General features: G+C 38.6%; 1 protein-coding gene across 11 annotated transcripts in view; it reads left to right on the plus strand.

Moving 5' to 3' along the window:
• The window catches only part of trol (terribly reduced optic lobes), a 1,731,230-nt gene that overhangs the window by 1,289,303 nt on the left and 415,279 nt on the right, over positions 1-26,648 (plus strand). For 10 of the 11 annotated variants that reach the window (XM_090387691.1, XM_090387694.1, XM_090387699.1 and 7 more), the window contains 3 exons: positions 3,851-4,132; positions 17,756-17,916; positions 26,338-26,455. In XM_090387691.1, the coding sequence (XP_090243817.1) occupies positions 3,851-4,132; positions 17,756-17,916; positions 26,338-26,455 (561 nt within the window). The remainder of the gene's footprint in view (positions 1-3,850; positions 4,133-17,755; positions 17,917-26,337; positions 26,456-26,648) is intronic. The other variant, XM_090387692.1, reaches the window with a different exon arrangement.

Here is a 26,648-nt window from a genome sequence, read left to right on the forward strand (position 1 = left end):
TGCTAGGAGTTTGGTAAATAAATTTGATGAATTTGAGGTATTGCTCAAAACATCAAAGGCAGATATTGTTGGGATATCAGAGACGTGGTGTCACACAGATATAAGTAATGCGGAACTGGAATTTGGGGAATACAATGTGTATAGAAAGGATAGACAGGACAGGAGGGGAGGAGGGGTTATGCTATTAATTAAGAAACACAAAGTCCAAGGAAGTGAAGCCAGTCGACATCGATGGACAGGGCAGCGTCGAGTCAGTTTGGTGTGACATAAGCATAGGGAAATCAAAATTGAGAGTAGGAGTGTGCTATAGGCCTAATGACTCTGATGAGTATAATAAGATATTGTACAGGGAAATAGAGTGGGCCAGTAAATCAGAGAGTCTTATAATGGGGGACTTTAATTTCCCAGATATTGACTGGAATTTGTGGGTTGGTCACTCGCACACTAGCAAGGCTTTTGTGGATTTATTGGATGATTGTTTTCTACATCAGCATGTTCGTGAGGCAACAAGAGGGAGCAATACTCTTGATCTGATTATCAGTAGTGATTCCTCATGCATTAAGAACCTGCAGATAAATGAACCACTAGGTGGCAGTGATCACAGTGTGTTGAAGTGGGATTTACTCAAGGAGGTAACTACCATCAGAGGTAAAGGGAAGGGTTTTTGTTTTCGTAAAGGCGACTATGATGGTCTGAGACAGTATTTAAATTCTATACAGTGGGACCAACTGATGATGTTACCAACAGCAAACTCAAGATGGGAAGCATTCAAGGAACTAATCTTGGAGGCTACCAGGCTTTACATACCAACTAAGAAATATTGTTCAAGGTTTAGGCCTAAATGGTTGTCAGATGAACTAATGAGACATGTGGCAGAGAAGAAAAATGCATGGGATACATACAAATTAATGGGTGACATGGAAGCCTATGATAGATATAAGTTGGTCTGTAACCAAGTCACAAAGGAGATTAGGCAGGCAAAGGCAGACTATGAAAAATCCTTGGCAAAGGATGCAAAGAAAAACAGAAAAGAGTTCTTTACATACTTGAACTCGAAAAGGAAAGGGATGAATCAGATTGGTCCACTGGATATTGATGGTTCAACAGTTGAGGATCCTGCTCAGGTGGCTAACAATCTAAACGAGTATTTTGCATCTACATTCACGCATGAGGAGTTATTCAGGAAGGAGAATGATGTAGGTAAAGTAAACATTGGCAGTGAGCTGGATGATTTTGTAATAACTGAGAGGAAAGTGGAGGAGAGATTGTTGGGGATAAACATAAAAAAGGCACCTGGGGTGGATGGGATCTATCCAGTTATATTAAAGGAGGCAGCAAAGGAAGTAAGCAAACCCATAGCCATAATTATCAGAGCTTCCTTGGACTCAGGGGAGGTACCTATGGACTGGAGATGTGCAAATGTGACCCCAATTCACAAAGGAGGTTCAAAGGCTGACACAAGTAATTATAGACCTGTTAGTTTAACTTCTGTTCCAGGTAAATTAATGGAGGCACTGGTTAAAGAAGCACTGCAGGATCATCTAGACAAGAATTCAGTTATAGCTCAGACGCAGCATGGTTTTGTTAAGGGCAGGTCTTGCCTGACCAATTTGATTGGATACTATGATGTAGTCACAAAAGAACTGGATGCAGGGAATAACTTTGATATTATATATTTGGATCTTAGAAAGGCTTTTGATACTGTTGCACATGGAAGACTGCTGCACAAATTGGAGCAGTGTGGCATTGGAGGCAAATTGCTGCTATGGATAAGGGGATGGTTGAGTGGCAGAAGACAGAGAGTGGTAATCAATGGACACTGCTCAACGTGGACTAATGTTATTAGTGGAGTTCCTCAAGGTTCAGTGTTGGGTCCGTTGTTGTTTTCGGTGTTTATGAATGATATTGATGATGGGATATCAAGTTTAATGTCCAAGTTTGCAGATGATACAAAGGTTGGCAGGGTCGTTAAGGACAATACTGACGCTATGCTGCTGCAACAGGATCTGGACAGGTTGAACAGATGGGCTGAGAGGTGGCAAATGAGGTTTAACATCGACAAATGTAAAGTGCTGCATATGGGAAACAGTAACCCCAGAGCAACGTATCAACTCTGCGGTACTACACTGACAGTGGTGGAGAATGAAAAGGACCTGGGGGTAATTGTGCAGGCAGATATGAAGTTCTCTGAGCAGTGCAGACGAGCTGCAAGAGTAGCTCATGGTGTCTTGTCAATGATATACAGGAATTTTTCTAGCAGGGATAAGGAGGTGATTATTCCCTTGTATAAGGCAATGGTAAGGCCACATCTTGAGTACTGTATACAGGTCTGGAGGCCTCATTTCAAGAAGGATGTAGAGCTGCTGGAACGGGTACAGAGAAGGGCAACAAGATTAGTAAATGGAACAAAGGGTTGCTCTTACGAAGAAAGGCTTAAGTTTTGCAAATTACAGAGTCTGGAGACTAGGCACCGGCGAGGTGATCTGATAGAGGTGTATAAGGCTTTGAATGGTTTGAGCATGCTCAATGCCAATGGGATTCTTCATCTTTCTCAGAATAATCACCTCAGAGGGCATAAATTCAAATTGAGGAAGTACGGATGTCGGATAGATGTGCGGAAATTTGCCTTTGGCCAGCGGGTGGTTGGTTGGTGGAACCGACTTCCATCACTGGTTGTTGAAGTTGATAGCCTAAACAAATTTAAAGCTCAACTGGACAGGTATTTCGAACGAACGGAGGGGTGAAATGGGAGTGGGTTTTTTTTTTTTTTTTTTTTTGTTTTTTTTGGCTGATGCTGAATAAGCTTGCTTTCTTGCATCATATGCCTCTGCTAATGCCAATGCTAATGCTAAATGGAAGGTTCACCCTGAACCAGAACTCAAACTCGGACAACACATCATTCCAGTAGTACCTGAGACAAAATTCTTGGATCTCACATTTGATAAGAAGTTGACATTTTTACCACATATCCGTCAACTGCAAACAAAGTGCATGAGGGGATTGAATCTCCTTCGTGCCATCTCCTCAAATAAATGAGGGGCAGACCGATGCACATTACTCCACCTTTATCGTGCGCTTGTTCGTTCAAAATTAGACTACAGGTCCTAAGTGTACGCATTGGCTAGAAATAGCATACTAGGAAAAGATCTTTTCCTAGTATGCTATCGTACTAGTATCGTACCAGCCCCCCCATATGCTTTCTGACTTCTAGACTCCATTGAAGAGGGCAATTAGGTTAATTAATGACTCATCCCTTACAAAGTCTCTCCACTCTGGCTCATAAATGTTCTGTTTCTGCTGCATGCCTTTTCTATAGATACTTCCATGGGCACCGTTCTTCTGAATTGGCTTCTATAATCCCTCCATTCTCTCTCTCTCCCTCTCTCTCTCTTTTAAACTAGTTCCAACACATGCCACAACGTCAGTATCCTTTTACTGTCCAACTTCCAACTCACAGAACCAACTTTTCTTCTTCCTCGTTTATTCCTTTAACTTCCATTTTCTGGAACAACCTCACTTCACACATTTCCCGAAAACCAGAATCTACAGAAATTTAAGTCTGACATCAACATGTATCTTCTTTCATCTTCTCAACGTTTAACCCCTGCATGGTGCGAAGTACTATATATTCTAATACCTTTCATGTTTGGGGGTTTCATAAAAAAATAGTGTGTGTGTCTGTGTGTGTGAGTGAGTGAGTGAGTGAATTTGAAATTTGGTATATTACAGTGCAGTGTGTACTTCATTTTTGTAGAATGTTTTTTCCTTCGTTGTCTCATAATAATGATATATTATTTGTTATATTAGTTTTTAATTGTTTCTCGTATTGTTTTTATTGATTTTATTTTAGGTACAGGTAGACCAACATCTCCTAGAGTTACTATTGAGCCACGTTATCAAGAAGTTAGAGTGGGCCAGCCTGTTGAATTTCGATGTCTTGCTGAAGGCTTTCCTGAACCAGAGCTCAGATGGACTGGAGGACACAATAACCAATTAAACCCTCTCTCATCATTTGTGAAAGGTGTATTCCATATTCCTGCAGCTACAAAATCTGATGAAGCAGAATACTTTTGCACTGCAACAAATTCAGCTGGATCCGAATCAACCCGAACCATTCTCTTTGTTAAGGGAGGTAGGTAATTTGTTAAATAATGGTTGCGGTTTAGTCAGCATGTGTTGAATGCAAGATTTTTATATTATGCAAATTAATATTATATTAAAATCAAGGGGGATTGGCGAAATAAAGTTTGTTCAATATTCTTCGTATTGCCAACCAAATATGAAATAAAGTACAGTGGTCTCCGACAGTTTTTAAATTCTGTACAGTGGGATCAACTGACGATGTTACCAACAGTAAATTCTAAGTGGGAAGCATTCAAGGAATTAATCGTGGATGCTACTAAAAGTTTCATATCTATTAAGAAATATTGTTCAACGTTTAGGCCTAAATGGTTATCTAATGAACTAATGAGACTCGTAACAGAGAAGAAAAATGCATGGGATGCATATAAATTATCAAGCGACTCAGAAGCCTATGGCAGATATAAGTTAGTCTGTAATCAGGTCACAAAGGATGTTAGGCAGGCAAAGGCAGATTACGAGCAATCCCTGGCAAAAGATGCTAAGAAAAACAGCAAGGATTTCTTTACTTATATAAACTCTAAAAGGAAGGGGATGAATCTGATTGATCCACTTGACATCGATGGTTTGACTGTTGATGATCCTGCTCAGATAGCAAACAAACTGAATGAGTATTTTGCATCTACATTCACACATGAGGAATTATTAAGGTTTGAAAATGGCAGAAGGTTATCAAATGGTAGCAGGATATTTAATGATTTTGTAATAACTGAAAGCAAAGTGGAGGAGAAATTGTTGAAGTTAAACATAAGAAAAGCACCTGGGGTGGATGGGGTCTATCCAGTTATATTAAAGGAGGCGGCAAAGCAACTAAGCAAACCCTTAGCCATAATTATGAGAGCATCCTTGGACTCAGGGGAGGTTCCCACGGACTGGAGATCTGCAAATGTATCCCCAATTCACAAAGGGGGATCGAAGGGTGACACGAGTAATTACAGACCAGTTAGTTTAACTTCTGTTCCGGGTAAAATAATGGAATAACTGGTTAAAGATGCATTGCAGGATCATCTAGACAAGACTGCAGCAATAATTCAGACACAGCATGGGTTTGTCAAAGGAAAGTCTTGTCTGACAAATTTGATAGGATATTATGATGTGGTTACAAAGGAACTGGTTGCAAAAAACAATTTTGATATCATATATTTGGATTTCAGGAAAGCTTTTGATGCATGGAAGACTATTGTACAAATTGGAGCAGAATGGTATTAAGGGTAAGTTGCTACAATGGATAAAAGGATGGTTAAGTGCGAGAAGACAGAGGGTGGTAAACAATGGGTGCTGCTCTTCGTGGACTAATGTTATTAGTGGACTCCCACAGGGTTCGGTGTTAGGTCCACTGTTGTTTTGTATATTTATCAATGATATTGATGAAGGTATATCAGGCTTAATGTCGAAGTTTGCAGATGATACAAAGGTTGGCAGGGTTGTTAATGACAGTAATGCAGTCTGCTACTGCAACAGGATCTAGATAATTTGGGCAGATGGGCTAAGAAGTGGCAACTGAAGTTTAACCTTGACAAATGCAAAGTACTGCATATGGGTAGAAATAACCCCAGAGAAACGTACCAACTGTGTGGTACTACACTTAAGGTGGTAGAAAATAAAAAAGACCTGGGAGTAATTGTGCAGTTAGATATGAAGTTTTCTGAGCAATGCAGACAGGCTGCCAGGGCAGGTCATGGGGTTTTGTCAATGATATATAGGAATTTTGCTAGCAGGGAGAAGGAGGTGATTGTCTCTCTGTATAAGGCAATGGTCAGGCCACGCCTTGAGTACTGCGTACAGGTCTGGAGGCCTCATTTTAGGAAGGATGTAGATTTACTTGAGCATGTACAGAGAAGGGCAACAAGATTGGTGAGGGGAATGAAGGGATCCTCTTACCAAGAGAGGCTTAAGTTCTGCAAATTGCAGTGGCTGGAGACTAGGCACCTGTGCGGTGATCTGATTGAGGTATATAAGGCCTTGAATGGGTTGAGCACGCTGAATTCTGATGGGATCCTTCCACTTGTTCAGATTACGAACCTAAGGGGGCATAAATTCAAATTAAGAAAGGACAGATGTAGAATAGATGTGCGGAAATTTGCCTTTAGCCAGCGGGTGGTTAATTCCTGGAATAAACTTCCATCTGTTGTTGTGGAAGTTGATATGTTGAATAAATTTAAGGAGGAACTGGACAGGCATTTGGAGAGAATGGTGTGGGTTTTTTTTTTTTTGGCTGATGCATAAGCTCATACACTTGCTTTCTTGCATCACATGCCACTACTACTACTTTAAAAAGTGAAGACAGTGCATCACTAATGTTGACTTAAAGTTTAACACCAGTCCTAACAGATTTTAAGAAAATATGTCTGCCTATATATAAAGAAGTAGAGTATTTGAATGAGAGAGGGAAAACTTCAAATTGCTATTGAGATAGTAGGTCTCCTTTCAGGTAAATAAAGGGTATTTATTATTTTAAAAAAAGTTGTTTTTATGGTACCCATTCATTGATTAAAGTACAGTCAAACCCTTCTATGTCGAAGTGTTTAAATCACCACAAAGTTTCATTGGGGTGAAATTTCACTATTAAATAAACTATAATTTTCTGAATATCCATGCGTTTAGATGTTTCTATGTTCAGAAAATCAACAGTATGCATCTTGTCTGTCTCTTATATTTTTAATAAAATTACTTAACATATAAAAACATATTGGTTTTTAAAAAAGTGTAATTTATTTTTTTTTTGGTAGTACAAGAAAAATGGATATATTTAGCATTTATTAGCATTAGTAGAAGCATATGATGCAAGAAAGCAAGCTTATACAGCATCAGCGGGGGAAAAAAAAAAACCTTCCCATTTCACTGATCCATTCATTCCAAATGTTTGTCTGGTTCTGCCTTGAATTTATTTAAGATATCAACTTCCACAACAACAGATGGAAGTTTGTTCTGGCAATCAACTACCTGCTGGTTAAAGGCAAATTTCTGCACATCTATTCTACAACTGTCTTTCCTCAGTTTGAATCTACACCCGCTCAGATTTGTAATCTAAGCAAGAGGAAGAATCCCATTGAACCTGCTCAATCCATTCAAGGCCTTATACACCTCAATCAGATTGTCTCATTAATTAATTAATTAATTGCTAATTGCTCACTATCTCATTCTCACACTGAGATTTTAAATTTTTGCTGGCAACCCAAGAGGATTCTCATCATTTGGCAACATAGTACTTTCAGGCCATTTGTAGAACTTTTAGCATTAGTATATGATGCAAGAAAGCAAGCTTTATACAGCATCAGCCAAAAAAAAAAAAAAAAAAAACCTTCCCATTTCACCTATTCATTCGCTCCAAAAGTTTGTCCAGTTCTTCCTTGAATTTATTTTTTTAAGCTATCAGCTTACACAACAACAGATGGAAGTTTGTTCCAGCAATCAACCACTCATTGGCTAAAGGCAAATTTCTGCACAACTATTCTGTAACTGTCTTTCCTCAGTTTGAATTTATGCCTTCTCAAGTGAGCAAGAGGAAGATTCCCATCAGCATTGGGCTTGGTCAAATCATTCAAGCTTTTATACACCTTAATCAGATCACCTTGCAGGTGATCTGATTGACTAAGCAGATTGATCTGCAGAACCTAAGTTCACCAATTTTGTTGCCCTTCTCTGTACTCATTATTGCAGCTCTACATCCTAAAATGAGGCCTTCAGACCTATATGCAGTACTCAAGGTATGGTGTGGCAATTTCCTTATACAAGTGGATAATCACCTCCTTATCCCTGCTAGCAAAATTCCTGTATATCATTGACAAGACCCCATGACCTGCTCTGACAGCCTGTCTGCACTGCTCAGAAAACTATCTGACTGCACAATTACCCCCCACGTCTTTGTGCAGTTTTAGTGAGTTGGTAATTTAGTGATTAGGTAAATTTATTAAAGAGCAGTTAGATTGAATTTTAAATATACAGGGTGTCTTAAAAATATTGGTACAAACATTTAGGGGAGGTAGGTAACATCTAAAGGAATGTGAATCGCATAGGAACCCATAACCGGAAACGTCACGAGAAAGTAGTAGCAGAGGCACAAGAAGCAGAAATGACACAAGACAGTGATTAGTGGCAAACATTTATTTGACATAATATTAACAATGGAGTACGAGATGGATGCATTTCATTATGTTACAACAGATGCTCGAAGGTTCCACCATGAGACGCGATGCATGCGTGACACCGATGCAGCATGGATTGGCGGACACGGTCGAACACACCTGGAGTTTCTTTGACAGTAGCAGCAGTGCAGACTAGTCTCGCCACGAGATCCATTTCCATCTCCACAGGCGATCCATACACAATAGATTTGAGGGTCCCCCACAGAAAGAAATCAAGGCTCAATAAATCAGGTGAGCATGGGGGCCAGGCAACGGGTCCACCACGGCCAATCCATCGATGCCCAAAACACCTGTTCAAATGGTCACGAACACACCTTCCATAATGGGCAGGCGCCCCATCATGTTGAAACCAAATGTTGCATCTCACATTTGCTGGAACATCGTCAAGTAACCCTGGTAGAACTTGTTCAAGAAAGATCCGATATTTAGCAGAGTTCATACGGGATGGTAACAGGTATGGGCCGACTAAGCAGTCACCAACCATACCTGCCCACACATTTATTGCGAAGCGATATTGTACCGCATGGGGGCATATACCATGTGGGCCCTCTGCTAATCCATACACTAGGTGCATGTGTGCCAGCTCACAATTCGTATATCGATGCATGCTCTTCGTGCGGCAACTACTGCTTGAATGAGTAAACCAGAGATTTTCCCTCTTGCGAACTGATGAACAGGCCGTGTACCAACTTACGGTGATGTTTCCAGTTATGGGTTCCTATGTGATTCACATTCCTTTAGATGTTACCTACCTTCCCTAAAGGTTTGTTCCAATATTTTTGAGATACCCTGTAGAATGTTAAAATGAAGTGAGTTTAATTCATGAAAATAGTGTAATTACTTTTATTGTAATTAATTAGTAGTGAAAATAATGTAATTGCTTTTATACTAAGAATATACAGAGTACCATAAATTATTTACACTACCTAATTTTTATTTATTATTTAAATATAGAATGAAAAATTTTACAGTTATGTGGAGAGAGAGAGAGAGAGAGAGAGAGAGAGAGAGAGAGAGAGAGAGAGAGAGAGAGAGAGAGAGAGTGTGAGTGAGTGTGTGAGTGTTTTATCTGTCTGCACTACTGCATTGATGTCTTTGAAGTGTTCAAATGATGTGGATTAATACCCAATCCTGTTATCATCCATTGTGCTAGTCTGACCATTGGCAATTCATGATGCCACTTCCTTGCATGTCACATTGACATGTTATTGGAGCAATGAGAAAACTCAGTGTTGATAGGATTCTTTCTCTTGATCAAACTATGCACATTGGTTAACCATCCAGACTCAACTATGCAAGTTGAGTTTGGATGGTTGCAGGATAGATGTTCAGAAGTTTGCCCTCAACCAACAGGTGGTTGATTGCTGGAAGTTTGTTTCTTTATGGGCTTTACGGCACAAGGGCAACATGGTCATAATGTGCCGATTGCTGGAACAAGCAACAATATGTTGTGGAAGTGAATAGTTTGAATAAATTCAAGAGAGAACTAGACAAACTATTGGAGAGGATGGATAGGTGAAATGTTTTTTTTTTTTTTTTTAATAATGCTATTACGCTGCTTGCTTTCTTGCATCATTTGCAGTTGGTTTTTTCTACATAATTTGCCACTTAATAATACCACCACTTTGCTTATTGTACAGTACACCCCCGCTATTCGCCGTATCTGTATTCGCAGTTTCGCGTATTCACGATCGCCGATTTAATATAAAATGAAACCTAAAAAAATGTAAATTTTAAAGGGCCGTGAATATTTTCCGCCATAAAAAAATATGGGCGTGGCTAAAATTATCTTTCCCGGTCAAAACAGCGCTCAGTGGGTGGGGGAAGAGGGGTGACAAAATCGCAAGCATGGATGTTTCTCGCTAATCCTTGTTCAGTATGTGTTATGTGCTTGTCATGGAAGGTTTCGTCGTTTGCTTTTAATTTATATGCTTACAAAAATGATAAATCTACCGTTTTGCAGTGTAAAACAGACTTTTTCGAGTGTGTTAATGGAAGAAAGTGACTTTATTGTGGACAAGTTCTTTCTAACCCCTACAAAAATATGGCTATGAATAACAAGGGAAATGTGAAAAGATCAAAGAAGGTGGTGATGACATTAGCGAATAAAATTGAGTTATTAGACAAAATTTCTAATGGTGAAAGAGTCTCCTCAGTGGCAAAACATAAAATCAATGAGCCAACGGTACGATCAATCAAAAAATCGAAAGAAAAAATCCATCGTAGTGTCCGTGAAAACGCACTAATTGCTTCAAAAATTTGCTCTGTAACTTGTGATGTTAAATTAGAAAAAATGGAAAAAGCTTTAAATCTGTGGATAGAAGACCGAACTCAAAATAAAATTCCGTTAAGTTCACTCATCATTCGTGAAAAGGCAAAACTCTTTATCAACGCTTTAGCGAAACTGGTGATAGCACTAGCGGGATAAGTTTTTTTGCTAGCAAAGGTGCTGGTTTGAAAGATTTGTTTGAAATTTCTAATAAATATTACATTTAATATTAATTTGTTTCTTATTTTAATTTCAATGCCATATGCTTGCATTTCACTATGTACATAGTCATAATATGAAGGTACACATAATATATACATAGACAAAATTTTGGACTAGTTTTTCTTATATATTTCATACTTTGGAACGGGGAACCCCTTTATTACTATGGGAGCCATAACTCAGTATTCGCGTTTTCGTTATTCGCGACATTTCTCAGGAACGTAACCCCCGCGAATAGCGGGGGTTTACTGTAGACTTGAAGTGGTGAAACCAAAGTTCCGTCTCCGGAGCAAGGTTCCTGAGTTCCCCCATCTCCCCCCCCCCACTTATCTTGGAAGCTACTAGGCTTTACATACCAACTAAGAAATATTGTTCAAGGTTTAGGCCTAAATGGATGTCAGATACACTAATGAGACATAGCAGAGAAGAAAAATGCATGGGACACATAAATTAATGGGTGACATGGAAGCCTATGATAGATACATAATCTGGTCTGTTACAAAGTCGCAAAGGAAAAGGCAGATTATGAGAAATCCTTGGCAAAGGATGCAAAGAAAAACAGCAAAGAGTTCTTTACTTATGTAAACTCTAGAAGGAAGGGGATGAATCAGATTGGTCCACTTGATATCGATGGTTCAACTGTTGATGATCCTGCTCAGGTAGCTAACAAACTAAATGATTATTTTGCATCGACATTCAACATGAGGAGTTATTCAATAAGGGGAATGTCAGAGGTGTATTCAACTCTGGCAGTAAGCGAGATAATCTTGTAATAACTGAGAGTAAGTGCAGGCGAAATTGTTGAAGATAAACACAAGAAAGGCACTTGGGGTGGATGGGATCTAGCGAGTTATATTAAAGGAGGCAGAAAAGGAAGTAAGCAAACCCTTAGCCATAATTATGAGAGCTTCCTTGGATTCAGGGGAGGTACCCATAGACTGGAGGTGTGCAAATGTGACCCCAATTCACAAAGGAGGATCAAAGCCTGACACAAGTAATTATAGACCTGTGAGTTTAACTTCTGTTCCAGGAAAATTAATGGAAGCACTGATTAAAGAAGCACTACAGGATATTCTAGACAAGACTTCAGTTATAGCTCGGACACAGCATGGTTTTGTTAAGGGAAAGTCTTGCCTGACCAATTTGATTGGATACTATGATGCAGTCACAAAAGAACTGGATGCAGGGAATAACTTTGATATTATATATTTGGATCTTAGAAAGGCTTTTGATACTGTTGCACATGGAAGACTGCTGCACAAATTGGAGCAGTGTGGCATAGCAGGCAAATTGCTGCTATGGATAAAGGGATGGTTGAGGGAGAGAAGACAGAGTGGTAATCAATGGACACTGCTCATTGTGGACTAATGTTATTAGTGGAGTCCCTCAGGGTTCAGTGTTGGGTCCATTATTGTTTTCTGTATTTATGAATGATATTGATGATGGTATATCAAGCTTGATGTCCAATTTTGCTGACGATACAAAGGTTGGCAGGGTTGTTAAGGACACTACTGACGCTATGCTGCTGCAACAGGATCTGGAAAGGTTGAGCAGGATGGGCTGAGAGTTAGCAAATAAAGTTTAACATTGACAAATGTAAACTACTACATATGGGAAACAGCAACCCCAGAGCAACGTATCAACTCTGTGGTACTACACTGACAGTGGTAGAGAATGAAAAGGACCTGGGGGTAATTGTGCAGGCAGATATGAAGTTCTCTGTGCAGTGCTGAAAATGGCTGCAAGAGTATCTCATGGTGTCTTGTCAATGATATACAGGAATTTTTCTAGCAGGGATAAGGAGGTGATTATTCCCTTGTATAAGGTAATGGTCAGGCAACACCTTGAGTACTGTATACAGGTCTGGAGGCCTCATTTCAAGAAGGATGTAGAGCTGCTGGAACGAGTACAGAGAAGGGCAACAAGATTAGTGAATGGAACAAAGGCTTAAGTTTTGCAAATTACAGTGTCTGGAGAATAGGCACCGGCGAGGTGATTGGATAGAGGTGTATAAAGCATTAAATGGTTTGAGCATGCTCAATACTGATGGGATTTTTCCTCTTGCTCAGAATAATCACCTGAGAGGGTATAAATTCAGATTGAAGAAAGACAGATGTAGGATAGATGTGTGGAAATTTGCCTTTAGCCAGTGGGTAGTTGGTTGGTGGAACAGACTTCCTTCCCTTGTTGTGGAAGTTGACAGCCTAATTAAATTTAAGGCTCAGCTGGACAGGTATGTCAAATGAATGGAAGTGTTTTTTTTTTTTTTTTTTTTTTTGGCTGATGCTGCATATGCCTCTGCTAATGCTAATCTCCTTTAACCCATGCAAATTTGTTACAACAATCTAGTACCATCTGGCTGAAGGCAAATTTCTGCACATTTCTATTAAAACTGTCCTCAATTTAATTTTATGCCCCTTCAAATGTGTTACCTGTGCAAGAGGAAGGATGCCATCAGCATTTAGCCAATTCAATCAACTAAAGCAGTATTGAAAAGCCTTAAACACTTTACTCAGATTTTTTTGCAGGTGCCTAGTCTCCAGGTGCCACTATATGCAGAACTGATGTAGTTCCTTGATGGTTCCTTGTATATAGGTTACAAAACAATAAAGTGAAACAAATCTTTTGTACATATTGGCAAAGAACGACATTATTAATTGCTTGATTAGGACTTTGAATGGTTATTTTTTATTTTGAGTTATTTCCATTAAGAAATGCAAATTAATTAACAATATATTATTCTACATAAAAATTTACAGAAAAACATTACATTACTGACTCTTTGGCAGTTCACACTTGATGATCACATATATAGCTTTTACAAAATAGATAAATGAAACTAAGTTTTTTTTATTTATTTTACAAAGAGTGGCATTGTCAAGATTGGTGATATTTTCCTAACTTGTGTTTAGAGCTAACATAATAACTTAGAACCCAATTCTTTATATACTGACTTATATTCTGTAACTAAATAAATCAATCTGAACATCCTCTGTCCCTCTTACTGTTCCTACCAGTTGTCTTGTTGTATTTCCTAATAAATATGTCATCTTTTTTTCTTTGTCTATTTTTTTTTTTTTTTGTATAATTTTGAAATTATTTTAATTAAAGTGCCTTCATGTGTTGTGCTATTTCTAAAATTTTTTATGTCCATTTATTTTGGTTTAAAGTCTGCCTTGTCCTCTCCCCTACATATTTCTCTGAATTTGTAAATGACATGAATCTGTAATCTCATTTTTAAATCGTGAATTTGCAATCTCATTTTCATAAGTCACGTATTCTCTGTGTAAATGAATTAGGTTCTTTATAATAATTCACAATTTTTAATAGGTTTGAAAATCATTATCTAGTCAACATTTTGTAAAAAAAAATATTTAAATTTAGTTTTTTCCATTTATCCTTTCATATGACACCACTATAAATTTTTTAAATTTGTTCTTTCTATTAGTGTTTCAGGATCAGAAAGGTAGCCATGTTGTTGTAGACCTAATCTGCCTTTTGCACTTCCTTTGAGATTAACATTGAAATTAGCTGTTTAAAAGGAAAAATAAAATTACACACCTATACACTAAAATCAAGTGTAACTTTAAAAAAAAACATTGATTTGCAGGTTCATTAGAATTTTTCAATTCAGATGTGGAGGCATGTAATAAAATTTTATATCTCTTGTCTTTTAACTTTGCTTAGCAAAGTAGTATTGAAAATTAGAGGAAAGCATCTGAAGCTTTCCCCTTGTTTTCAATTTTTGATGCACATAAATAGTAACTTAATATACACACAAAAAATAATTTAATTCCACAAAAGCATATACAGCCAAGGTACAGTTTCACAATTGCAATGAAACATACATTTTTATGGCTGTATGTGCTCACTGAATATATTCTATCTCTTCACTTTCAGCCTTTATGTAAGTCAGACTGGTCACTGGCTTACGCAAGTGCTCTTCGACCAGCTTACATAGCTGTAATTTTAAAAAGTTACTCCACAAACTTACCACAAGCTTACTGAGTAAGTCACAATGCTAAAAGAGAGAAATTTCACCTTTTTTGCCTGGATTACAAGTATTAAACAGTAAGTAAGTCCAATTATGTGCGATAAACAATGTAGCTGCATGTCTATTATGGTGTAAAAAATGAAACTTGGCAATTTTTGTTAATATAGAAGAAATTAAGAAATATCACACAAACCTCAATGGTTAATTTTTTAAAATTCTATCTTCCATTGCAAAAGTATTTCTTCTCTGAAACACTAATTGCCATTCTCTCTTATATTGAATGGGTATAAGAGGAAGATGTACAGCATCTGCTTTGGGAATTGACACATTTTGTATCATTAGTGATCAGTGTAATCTGGCTTTGGTGATCTGAACAAAATGGGTTGCGTGTCCATAGCATGACTTAGAGGTATATGAGTTCATGTGAATGTGACTTTTGGGAAGTGGACAGAAATTTATAATTTAAAGGTGGCATATATATATACTATACCGTACTAAATTCTAGTTCCATTCAATTTCATAATTATCAAGTCAGTTTTTTGCAAATATTTTTTAAATTAAATTTAATTATGACAATATTTTTACTGTAGTTGATTTTGTATCTTTAAGAATTAGACAAGCTATTCACAAGTCACAGGTTGCTCATTTCACACTTTGAATTTCATTAGATTTATTTTGAATTATCCATAATAAAATTCTATAGTTAGTGAAGATAGCAACTTTTAAATACCTCACATTCTGACTAATCTGATATTGAATTAATGAAGGTATATATGGTTAGTACCTCTCTGTTGGCTGAAAGATAACTGATGACTGTGTTCAGCATTTAAATATGACACAAAATATTAATACTGCTTAAACTTGGGCTAATTATTCCTTTTTAAATATCTTGCATTATTGGTGTACCAAATAAAGTGGCCACTTTATTTGGTACACCAATCTAATAATGTTTGGTCTCCTTTATCACTAATAATAGCCTATATCATCATGGCTTGGACTTAATAAAGTGTCGAAAGCAAGCCACAGGAATCCTAGTTTGTTTGTTCAATTGCATCCAGTGGCTGTTGCAAATTGTATTGTTGCAGATGTTTACTCCAAAAGAGCTTGTTCTGCCTCATCCCACAGGTGCTTGATCGAACCGATCCGGTGATTGGAAAGACCACCACAGTAGGCTGAATGGATATGCTGTAGCCATGAAGAGATGTCTGATCAGAAATAATTTCCAGATAACCCATGGCATCCAAATGTTGCTCCAGTGGTATCAAGGGGACTTGGTGTGCATCACAAAAACACTCCTCATACTGTTATTCTGCTACCACCAAACTGCATGTTGACCTGGCAGGATGGGTCATAGGTTCATGCTACTTAAGCCATATTCTGGCCCTTCAATCATTGTGAAACAGGAGGAATCAGGATTTGTGAGACCTGGAAATGTTTTTTTCAGTTGTTCAGTATTAGTGTTACTGAGCCCTACTGTAACCATACCTTAATTTTTGCTCATTTGAGCGGAACCTGATTTAGTTATCAGCTGCTACATCCCATTTCTAACCACGTATGACAATTTTTCATTCTGAAATGCTTCTTTGGTTACCACTATTGTACTGAGTTGTTAGTTGACTGACTGTATGCTTTAATTATTGTTCAGCACAGGTGTTAGTAATAGCAAATGATGCAAGAAAGCAAGCTTATTCAACATTGACAAAAAAAAAAAAAAGAAAAAATATCATCTGTGTATTGGCCTCTTATCTGTGAGCCATTTCCAGCCAAAGAACATTATTTCATTATTGGACAGATCTAGCTACACCTGAGATGCAGCCACATGTTAAACCTGAGTTCAGTAGGGCAAAACAGATGATAACCCTACAAAAGAAAACTTCGTCACTAGTGGGAATACTCACCAGGGCCCTCTGCCTAGGTGTCTCCTTCCCTTCTCAGACTACTATTCCTTTCTTTAATTCAGCCGCACCTCACCTATAGAATCATCTCATGGGGTACCACCAGCCAAGAAAACCTTGCGAGAATGAACTCCATTCTCAATCGATGCATTCGCTCAATTTTGGGCCTTTCCTGGAATGCATCGGTTAGTTCAAGATACAAAAAAGTGAGACTCCTCAGCATCTACCAACTGCTACAGAAAGTGGAGCAGTCTTTGTTTTCAATACATCGACGACACCAGAGTTTCCCCCCTCTCTTCAGACCCTTTTTCCATAGAAGAAGAAGAAATATACAATCTAAGAAATGAAGCCAACCTGAAGATTCTGCTTTTCAGAAAAGCCATATGTCAGAAAAGTATAAAATACAGAGGTGCTAAAACCTAGAAAAAACTTCCTGCAAAAATCAAAAATGTAACTTCACTAAATCAATTCAAGAAACTACTAATTGAACACATCACCAGGGATGTCTGATTCAAATTACCTTCTACTCAACTCCTGGATTTTAAAAACACCAAGATGGAAATAATGTACAATGTTAAAGGAAGCAGTTGGCAAATAGTTTGTAAATTTCTCTGCAGACATCTAATCATTTTTCTTTTCTCTTCTCATTCAATTGTAAAAATGTTCACAATGATATTATAAGTAGTGATGCTTTTCGAAGTCTTCTGTAAAGAAATGTACAAAAAACTCAGTTTTAAGGGAACACCCCCTAAAAAGCCATTGGCTTATGTGTTCTCCCTCCGCATTTGCTGTTATCTCCCAAAAAAGTGTAACATACCATAGGGATAAATAAATTATTATTATTATTACCGTATTGATGTCTGGTGCAAACTACAATGTCACATTCAAAATCACTTAAATATTTTGTTATTGCCTATTGTTGCACTGAATTGCACATAGTGTCCCAACTGCTTTATATAGTATGAACACATGACGCTGTTATTGAAGGAACATTCTTCCATGAAAAAGTTAGGTGTACCTAATAAAGTACCTACTCAGTGTATATCTTTTAAAATAACTAGAATTTTTATTAAAGTAACTTCATTTTCAGAAGAAGATCGTGGAGAAGCACCACAGCTAACGATATCCCCTTCTAGTTATGAGGCACAAAGAGGAGAAACCATAAGGTTTGATTGTCGTGTTACTGGAACACCATCTCCTACAATTACATGGTCATTTTCTGGTGGAGCTTTACCAGAAGGCAGCAATCAAGTATTAATTTAATTTTTATTTTGTGTTTTTATTTTACGTTTATTTATAAATCTTTTAAATTATCACAGTAATTAACAGCTTGTACACAATAAGAAATTAACCTTTAATAACACAATTTATTGAATTACATTAATCTGTAATACATAATAATTTTGTTTAATATCAGTTTCCTCTAATTACAGTCGCTATTTCTCAACCTTTGCTTTATTGCTCTGAATTTTCTTTCTAATGTAGCAGAAGACCTAGAATTCATATGTTTAGCATTAGCATTAGTAGAGGCATATGATGCAAGAAAGCAAGCTTATTCAGCATCAGCCAAAAAAAAAAAAAAAAACAACCACTACTCCCATTTCACCCCTCCGTTCGTTCGAAATACCTATCCAGCTGAGCCTTAAATTTGTTTAGGCTATCAACTTCAACAACAAGTGATGGAAGTCTATTCCACAAACCAACTGCCCGCTGGCTAAAGGCAAATTTCCGCACATCTATCCGACATCCATCCTTCCTCAATTTGAATTTATGCCCTCTCAGGCGATTATTCTGTGCAAGAGGAAGAATCCCATCGGCATTGAGCATGCTCAAGCCATTCAAAGCCTTATACACCTCTCCGATGCCTAGTCTCCATACTCTGTAATTTGCAAAATTTAAGCCTTTCTTCGTAAGAGCAACCCTTCGTTCCATTCACTAATCTTGTTGCCCTTCTCTGTACTCGTTCCAGCAGCTCTACATCCTTCTTGAAATGAGGCCTCCAGACCTGTATACAGTACTCAAGGTGTGGCCTGACCAATGCCTTATACAAGGGAATAATCACATCCCTATCTCTGCTAGAAAAATTCCTGTATATCATTGACAAGACACCATGAGCTACTCTTGCAGCTCGTCTGCACTGCTCAGAGAACTTCATATCTGCCTGCACAATTACCCCCAGGCCCTTTTCATTCTCTACCACTGTCAGTTAGTACCACAGAGTTGATACGTTGATCTGGGGTTACTGTTTCCCCATATGTAGTACTTTACATTTGACAATGTTAAACTTCATTTGCCACCTCTCAGCCCATCTGCTCAACCTTTCCAGATCCTGTTGCAGCAGCATAGCATCAGTAGTGTCCTTAACAACCCTGCCAACCTTTGTATCGTCTGCAAACTTGGACATTAAGCTTGATACACCATCATCAATATCATTTATAAATACAGAAAACAACAATGAACCCAACATTGAACTCTGAGGAACTCCACTAATAACATTAGCATTAGTAGAGGCATTTGATGCAAGAAAGCAAGCTTATGCAGCATCAGCCAAAAAAAAAAAAAAACCCACTTCCACTTCACCCCTCTGTTCGTTCAAAATACCTGTCCAGCTGAGCCTTAAACTTATTTAGGCTATCAACCTCCACCACAAGGGATGGCAGTCTGTTCCACCAACCAACCACCCGCTGGCTAAAGGCAAATTTCCGCACATCTATCCTACATCTATCTTTCCTCAATTTGAATTTATGCCCTCTCAGGTGATTTTTCTGAGCTAGAGGAAGAATCCCATCAGCATTGAGCATGCTTAAACCATTCAAGGCTTTATACACCTCTATCAGATCACCTCACTGGTGCCTAGTCTCCAGACACTGTAATTTGCAAAACTTAAGCCTTTCCTCGTAAGAGCACCCCTTTGTTCCATTCACTAATCTTGTTGCCCTTCTCTGTACTCGTTCCAGCAGCTCTACATCCTTCTTGAAATGAGGCCTCCAGACCTGTATACAGTACTCTAGGTGTGGCCTGACCATTGCCTTGTACAATGGAATAATCACCTCCTTATCCCTGCTGGAAAAATTCCTGTATATAATTGACAATACTCCATGAGCTACTCTTGCAGCCCGTCTGCACTGCTCAGAGAACTTCATATCTGCCTGCACAATCACCCCCAAGTCCCTTTCATTCTCTACCACTGTCAGTGTAGTACCACAGAGTTGATACGTTGCCCTGGGGTTGCTGTTTCCCATGTGTAGTACTTTACATTTGTCAATGTTAAACTTCATTTGCCACCTCTCAGCCCATCTGCTCAACCTTTCCAGATCCTGTTGCAGCAGTGTAGTGTCAGTAGTGTCCTTGACAACCCTGCCAACCTTTGTATCATCTGCAAACTTGGACATTAAGCTTGATATACCATCATCAATATCATTTATAAATACAGAAAACAATAATGGACCCAACACTGAGCCCTGAGGGACTCCACTAATAACATTAGTCCACGATGAGCAGTGTCCATTGATTACCACTCTCTGTCTTCTCCCACTCAACCACCCCTTTATCCATAGCAGCAATTTGCTTCCAATGTCACACTGCTCCAATTTGTGTAGCAGTCTTCCATGTGCAACAGTATCAAAAGCCTTTCTAAGATCCAAGTATATAATATCAAAGTTATTCCCTGCATCCAGTTCTTTTGTGACTGCATCATAGTATCCAATCAAGTTGGTCAGGCAAGACTTCCCCTTAACAAAACCATGCTGTGTCTGAGCTATAACTGAAGTCTTGTCTAAATGATCCTGCAGTGCTTCTTTAACCAGTGCCTCCATTAATTTTCCTGGAACAGAAGTTAAGCTCACAGGTCTATAGTTACTTGTGTCAGCCTTTGATCCTCCTTTGTGAATTGGGGTCACATTTGCACATTTCCAGTCTATGGGTACCTCCCCTGAGTCCAAGGAAGCTCTCATAATTATGGCTAAGGGTTTGCTTACTTCCTTTGCTGCCTCCTTTAATATAACTGGATAGATCCCATCCACCCCGGGTGCCTTTCTTGTGTTTATCTTCAACAGTTTCTCCTCCACTTTACTCCCAGTTATTTCAAGATTCTCTAGCTTACTGCTAGAGTTGAATACACCTCTGGCATTCCCCTTGCTGAATAACTCCTCATGTGTGAATGTCGATGCAAAATATTCATTTAGTTTGTTAGCTACCTGAGCAGGATCATCAACAGTTGACCCATCAATATCAAGTGGACCAATCTGATTCATCCCCTTCCTTCTAGAGTTTACATAAGTAAAGAACTCTTTGCTGTTTTTCTTTGCATCCCTTGCCAAGGATTTCTCGTAATCTGCCTTCGCCTGCCTAACCTCCTTTGTAACTTGGTTGCATATCAACTTGTATCTATCATAGGCTTCTGTGTCATGTGTTAATTTGTAAGTATCCCATGCATTTTTCTTCTCTGCCATATGCCTCATTAGTTCATCTGACATCCATTTTGGCCTAAACCTTGAACAATATTTCTTAGTTGGTATGTAAAGCCTAGTAGCTTCCAAGATATGTTCTTTGAATGCTTCCCATTTTGAATTTGCTGTTGGTAACATCATCAGTTGGTCCCACTGTATAGAATTTAAATACTGTCTCAGTCCATCGTAGTCGCCTTTACAGAAGCAATAACCCTTCCCTTTACCCCTAATGGTAGTTACCTCTTTCAGTAAATCCCACTTCAGCACACTGCCACCTAGTGGTTCATTTATCTGCAGATTCTTAATGCATGAAGAATCACTGCTGATAATCAAATCAAGAGTATTACTCCCTCTAGTTGCCTCCTGAACATGCTGATGTAGAAAACAATCATCCAATAAATCCACAAAAGCCCTGCTAGTGTGTGAGTAACCAGCCCCCAAATTCCAGTCAATATCTGGGAAATTAAAATCTCCCATTATAAGACTCTCTGATTTACTGGCCCACTCTATTTCCCTGTACAGTTCCTTATTATACTCATCAGAGTCATTAGGCCTATAGCACACTCCTACTCTCAATTTTGATCTCCCAAAAGCTTATGTCACACCAAACTGACTCAACACTGCACTGTCCAGCGATGTCGACTGGCTTCACTTCCTTGGTTTTTATGTGTTTCTTAACTAATAGCATAACCCCTCCCCCCTTCCTATCCTGTCTATCCTTTCTGTAGACGTTGTACTCCCCAAATTGCAGTTCTGCATCCCTTATATCTGTGTGACACCACGTCTCTGATATCCCAACAATATCTGCCTTTGATGTTTTGAGCAATACCTCAAATTCATCAAATTTATTTACTAAACTCCTAGCATTGGTGTACACGCAAGTATACCTGCACCTGTTTCTATTCTTAGCTACCCTAACACAACCCATGTGTTTATTTGTAACGCAATGGCTCCCAGCAGTCTCTGAAATACCATGCATCTTGTTTTTCAGGCTTCTGCTCATTCTAATAGAAGCAGTGCAAGAATCTCTTTCACCTCTGCCAGTGGCTACTGTCAATCTATTGGTCTTTGTCTCCCCCCAAGCTAGCAGTTTTCTGACCCACCTAACACTGCCTCGATAGCATCAGCAAATATTCTTGCACCCTTTCTATTTAAGTGTATCCCATCCCTGTAGAAGCAATCTCTCCTGTTAACAAGTACAGTCCAGGCTGAAAAAAATTCTACCCCTTGAGCCTTGCACAATCTTTCCAAGGCCGAATTGATCGACAAGGCTCTCATCATATACTCCCTCCTATCGTGTCTGGGCAGAATTGCAGACACTTTCAAATTCAACCCTAATTCTCGGCTTTTGTTCAACAGTGACCTGTACTTGTTAAGTAATTCTGCCGGTCTTCTACTCTTAATATTATTAGTGCCAACGTGTACAACTATATCACCTTTTGTGCCCTTAAAAGATGATATTCGCTCTACAACGTCATCAACCTTTGCCCCTGGCAGACATACCCTGGTCCTGTTCCACCTATCTTTTTTACAAAGCATGTTCCCCGTTTCCCTGACAATAGAGTCACCAACAACTACTAGTTCCTTCGGGACCAGCGCATTCTGCCTTGGGGGTTGTCTCTGTGTCACGCGATGCCCAAGTGCAAGCTCTGGCGTTGATGTGGGCAGCTGAGAGCTTGATGGGCCCCTCAATTTAGTTTCTTCGAGGGCATCCACCCTGTCCTTCAAGCTCTCATATAGGCCCACAAGAACGCCGAGTTGTTGCCTGATATCGATGCACTCCTTGCATCGCGCACACACAAAGACATCCCCCTTGGCAGTATCATGTCCCGTACCCGATTGCTCTGCAAACATCAAGCAAACAGTGCATTTTATAAGGCTGTGAGTCAGAGGAAAACTGCCCCCCCTCAGTTCTGCTCTGAGCCACAGCGCTTCCATTATCTTGAGCCTTTTGCTTTGCTGCTCTGGTCTGAGTCATGATTCTATTAATTTATTAATTAATTATAATTAATTATGTTATGTTATTAATTATGTTAAATATAATTAATTATATTACGTTTGTAATCTAAGTCGTTATATGTATTTATTTAAATGTACAATTTAACTGCTAACGAAGTTCAACTAACGCTATCTAGTACGGCATACAACTATCGTATCACAATGGCGGGAAAATTACGAACGCTAGCGGAGTTGAAACACGTGGAAACCTTTACCGATACTTTTATGCAATTACAAGGCCGAGTAAAGAATAAATACACCAAGTTAAAAAATCAAGTCAGAAAATCACAAAATAATGTTATACTACTAAATTTAAATCAACTAAATTAGTCCACGTTGAGCAGTGTCCATTGATTACCACTCTGTCTTCTGCCACTCAACCATCTCTTTATCCATAGCAGCAATTTGCCTCCAATGCCACACTGCTCCAATTTGTGCAGCAGTCTTCCATGCGCAACAGTATCAAAAGCCTTTCTAAGATCCAAATATATAATATCAAAGTTATTCCCTGCATCCAGTTCTTTTGTGACTACATCATAGTATCCAATCAAATTGGTCAGACAAGACCTGCCCTTAACAAAACCATGCTGTGTCTGAGCTATAACTGAATTCTAGTTTAGATGATCCTGCAGCGCTTCTTTAACCAGTGCCTCCATTAATTTTCCTGGAACCGAAGTTAAACTAACAGGTCTATACTTGTCAGCCTTTGATCCTCCTTTGTGAATTGGGGTTACATTTGCACATCTCCAGTCTATGGGTACCTCCCCTGAGTCCAAAGAAGCTCTCATAATTATGGCTAGGGGTTTGCTTACTTCCTTCGCTGCCTCCTTTAATATAACTGGATAGATCCCATCCACCCTGGGTGCCTTTTTTATGTTTATCCTCAACAATTTCTCCTCCACTTTCCTCTCAGTTATTAGAAAATCATCTAGCTCACTGCCAATGTTTACTTCACCTACGACATTCCCCTTCCTGAATAACTCCTCATGTGTGAATGTAGATGCAAAATACTTGTTTAGACTGTTAGCCACCTGAGCAGGATCCTCAACTGTTGAACCATCAACATCCAGTGGACCAATCTGATTCATCCCTTTCCTTCTTGGGTTTAAATAGGTAAAGAACTCTTTTCTGTTTTTCTTTGCATCCTTTGCCAAGGATTTCTCATAATCTGCCTTTGCCTGCCTAATCTCCTTTGCGACTTGGTTACAGACCAACTTATATCTGTCATAGGCTTCCATGTCACCCATTAATTTGTATGTATCTCATGCATTTTTCTTCTCTGCCATATGTCTCATTAGTTCATCTGACAACCATTTAGGCCTGAACCTTGAACAATATTTCTTGGTTGGTATGTAAAGCCTGGTAGCTTCCAAGATAAGTTCTTTGAATGCTTCCCATTTTGAATTTGCTGTTGGTAACACCATCAGTTGGTCCTACTGTATAGAATTTAAATACTGTCTCAGACCATCATAGTCGCCTTTACGAAAGCAAAAACCCTTCCCTTTACCTCTGATGGTAGTTACCTCCTTGAGTAAATCCCACTTCAGCACACTGTGATCACTGCCACCTAGTGGTTCCTTTATCTGCAGATTCTTAATGCATGAAGAATCACTACTGATAATCAGATCAAGAGTATTACTCCCTCTAGTTGCCTGCCGAACATGCTGGTGTAGAAAGCAATCATCCAATAAATCCACAAAAGCCTTGCTAGTGTGTGAGTGACCAACCCACAAATTCCAGTCAATATCTGGGAAATTAAAATCCCCCATTATAAGACTCTCTGATTTACTGGCCCATTCTATTTCCCTGTACAGTATCTTATTCTACTCATCAGAGTTATTAAGCCTATAGCACACTCCTACTCAATCTTGATTTACCTATGCTTATGTCACACCAAACTGACTCGACACTGCCCTGTCCATCGATGTCGACTGGCTTCACTTCCTTGGATTTTGTGTTTCTTAACTAATAGCATAACCCCTCCTCCCTTCCTATCCTGTCTATCCTTTCTGTAGACGTTGTACTCCCCAAATTCCAGTTCTGCATTCCTTATATCTGTGTGACACCACGTCTCTGATATCCCAACAATATCTGCCTTTGATGTTTTGAGCAATACCTCAAATTCATCAAATTTATTTACTAAACTCCTAGCATTGGTGTACACGCAAGTATACATGCACCTGTTTCTATTCTTAGCAACCCTAACACAACCCACGTGTTTACTTGTACCGCAATGACTTCCAGCAGTCTCTGAAATATCCTGCAGAGATCAAGTGCAGGCTCTGGCATAAATTGTGGACAGCTGAGAGCTTGATAAGCCCTCTGATTTAATTCCTTCAAGGGCATCCACCTTGTTCTTCAAGTTGTCATAAAAGCCTATACAATGCTGAGTTGGTGCCTAATATCCCTCGCACTCCTTACGTCGAGCACACACAAAGACATCCCTCCCCCCTCAGCAATATTATGTCCCATTCCTGATAGCTCTGCAAACAAGTGTACATCTCATAAGGCCATGATTCGGTGGACAACTGCCCCCCTCAGTTCTCTCCAAAACCATGGCATCCCCATGAGCCTGAGCTCTTTGCTTTGCTGCTCAGGTGTGAGGCATGATTTTCATTCAAATTCAATACAGTTAAAAATACTTCACTAAACATATATCTAATGAAGTAATAACACTATGCACTGGTTATGCTATTAAGTTTATGTTATTAATTATATATAATTAAAATTCAAATATTCTTATCAATATACTAGATATTCAGCAATGATGCTACCAAGTTTGTGTTATATGTATTAGGCTATACCATTATGCTTGAACATTATAAGTTAATTTTAATATATAACAAAATTATCCAACTAATGCCAACCTAAGTGAATCGAGCTTTGGAGCTAGATATTTACGACAATTAAAAGTTAATTCCCTATCACTCACTCTATAACAAATGACAACAGATTGTTTCAGGAGTTTGCTGAGATCTCCTGCTAACAGACTTTTCTCCTTTGTTGATTATAATTTCTATCTTTAGCCAAGATAATTTTTAGGAGGGGGAATAGTATAATATTTTAAGATGCATGGAATAGGTACAAGTCACATAGCTTAATACTTATGCTTTCATCCACATGACTTAATATTTATGCTTAATCTTTTACCAAATTTGATTTACCTTATTGTTCCTGTTTTATGCACCTGTATTTATTTATTTATTTTTTTACATCTCTTTTATAGGTAGGTGGCCTGTTGACCTTGCCTAGAGCAAGTGAATCTCAACAAGGTGTTTATGTTTGCACTGCCAGTAACATTTATGGTACAGCTCAAGCACAAGCTAGGCTCCTGATTGCAACACGTAAGTTTATGAAAAACATTCATAAAAAATGTATTGTTGGCAAACACATTTATTAAATCATTTGTTTTTCAATTATTTTTCACAACTGTAATTTATCAATTATCAGTTAAGAAATTGAACAATAAAGTAGAGCATGAAGAATTAAACAATGCACAAAATTTTCTCCGCAATTTTTTTTTTTGTCCCTTCCACC

This window comes from Mastigoproctus giganteus, chromosome 13, assembly GCF_048544385.1.
Source record: "Mastigoproctus giganteus isolate SK-2022 chromosome 13, ASM4854438v1, whole genome shotgun sequence".
NCBI classification, from domain to species: Eukaryota; Metazoa; Arthropoda; class Arachnida; order Uropygi; family Thelyphonidae; genus Mastigoproctus; species Mastigoproctus giganteus.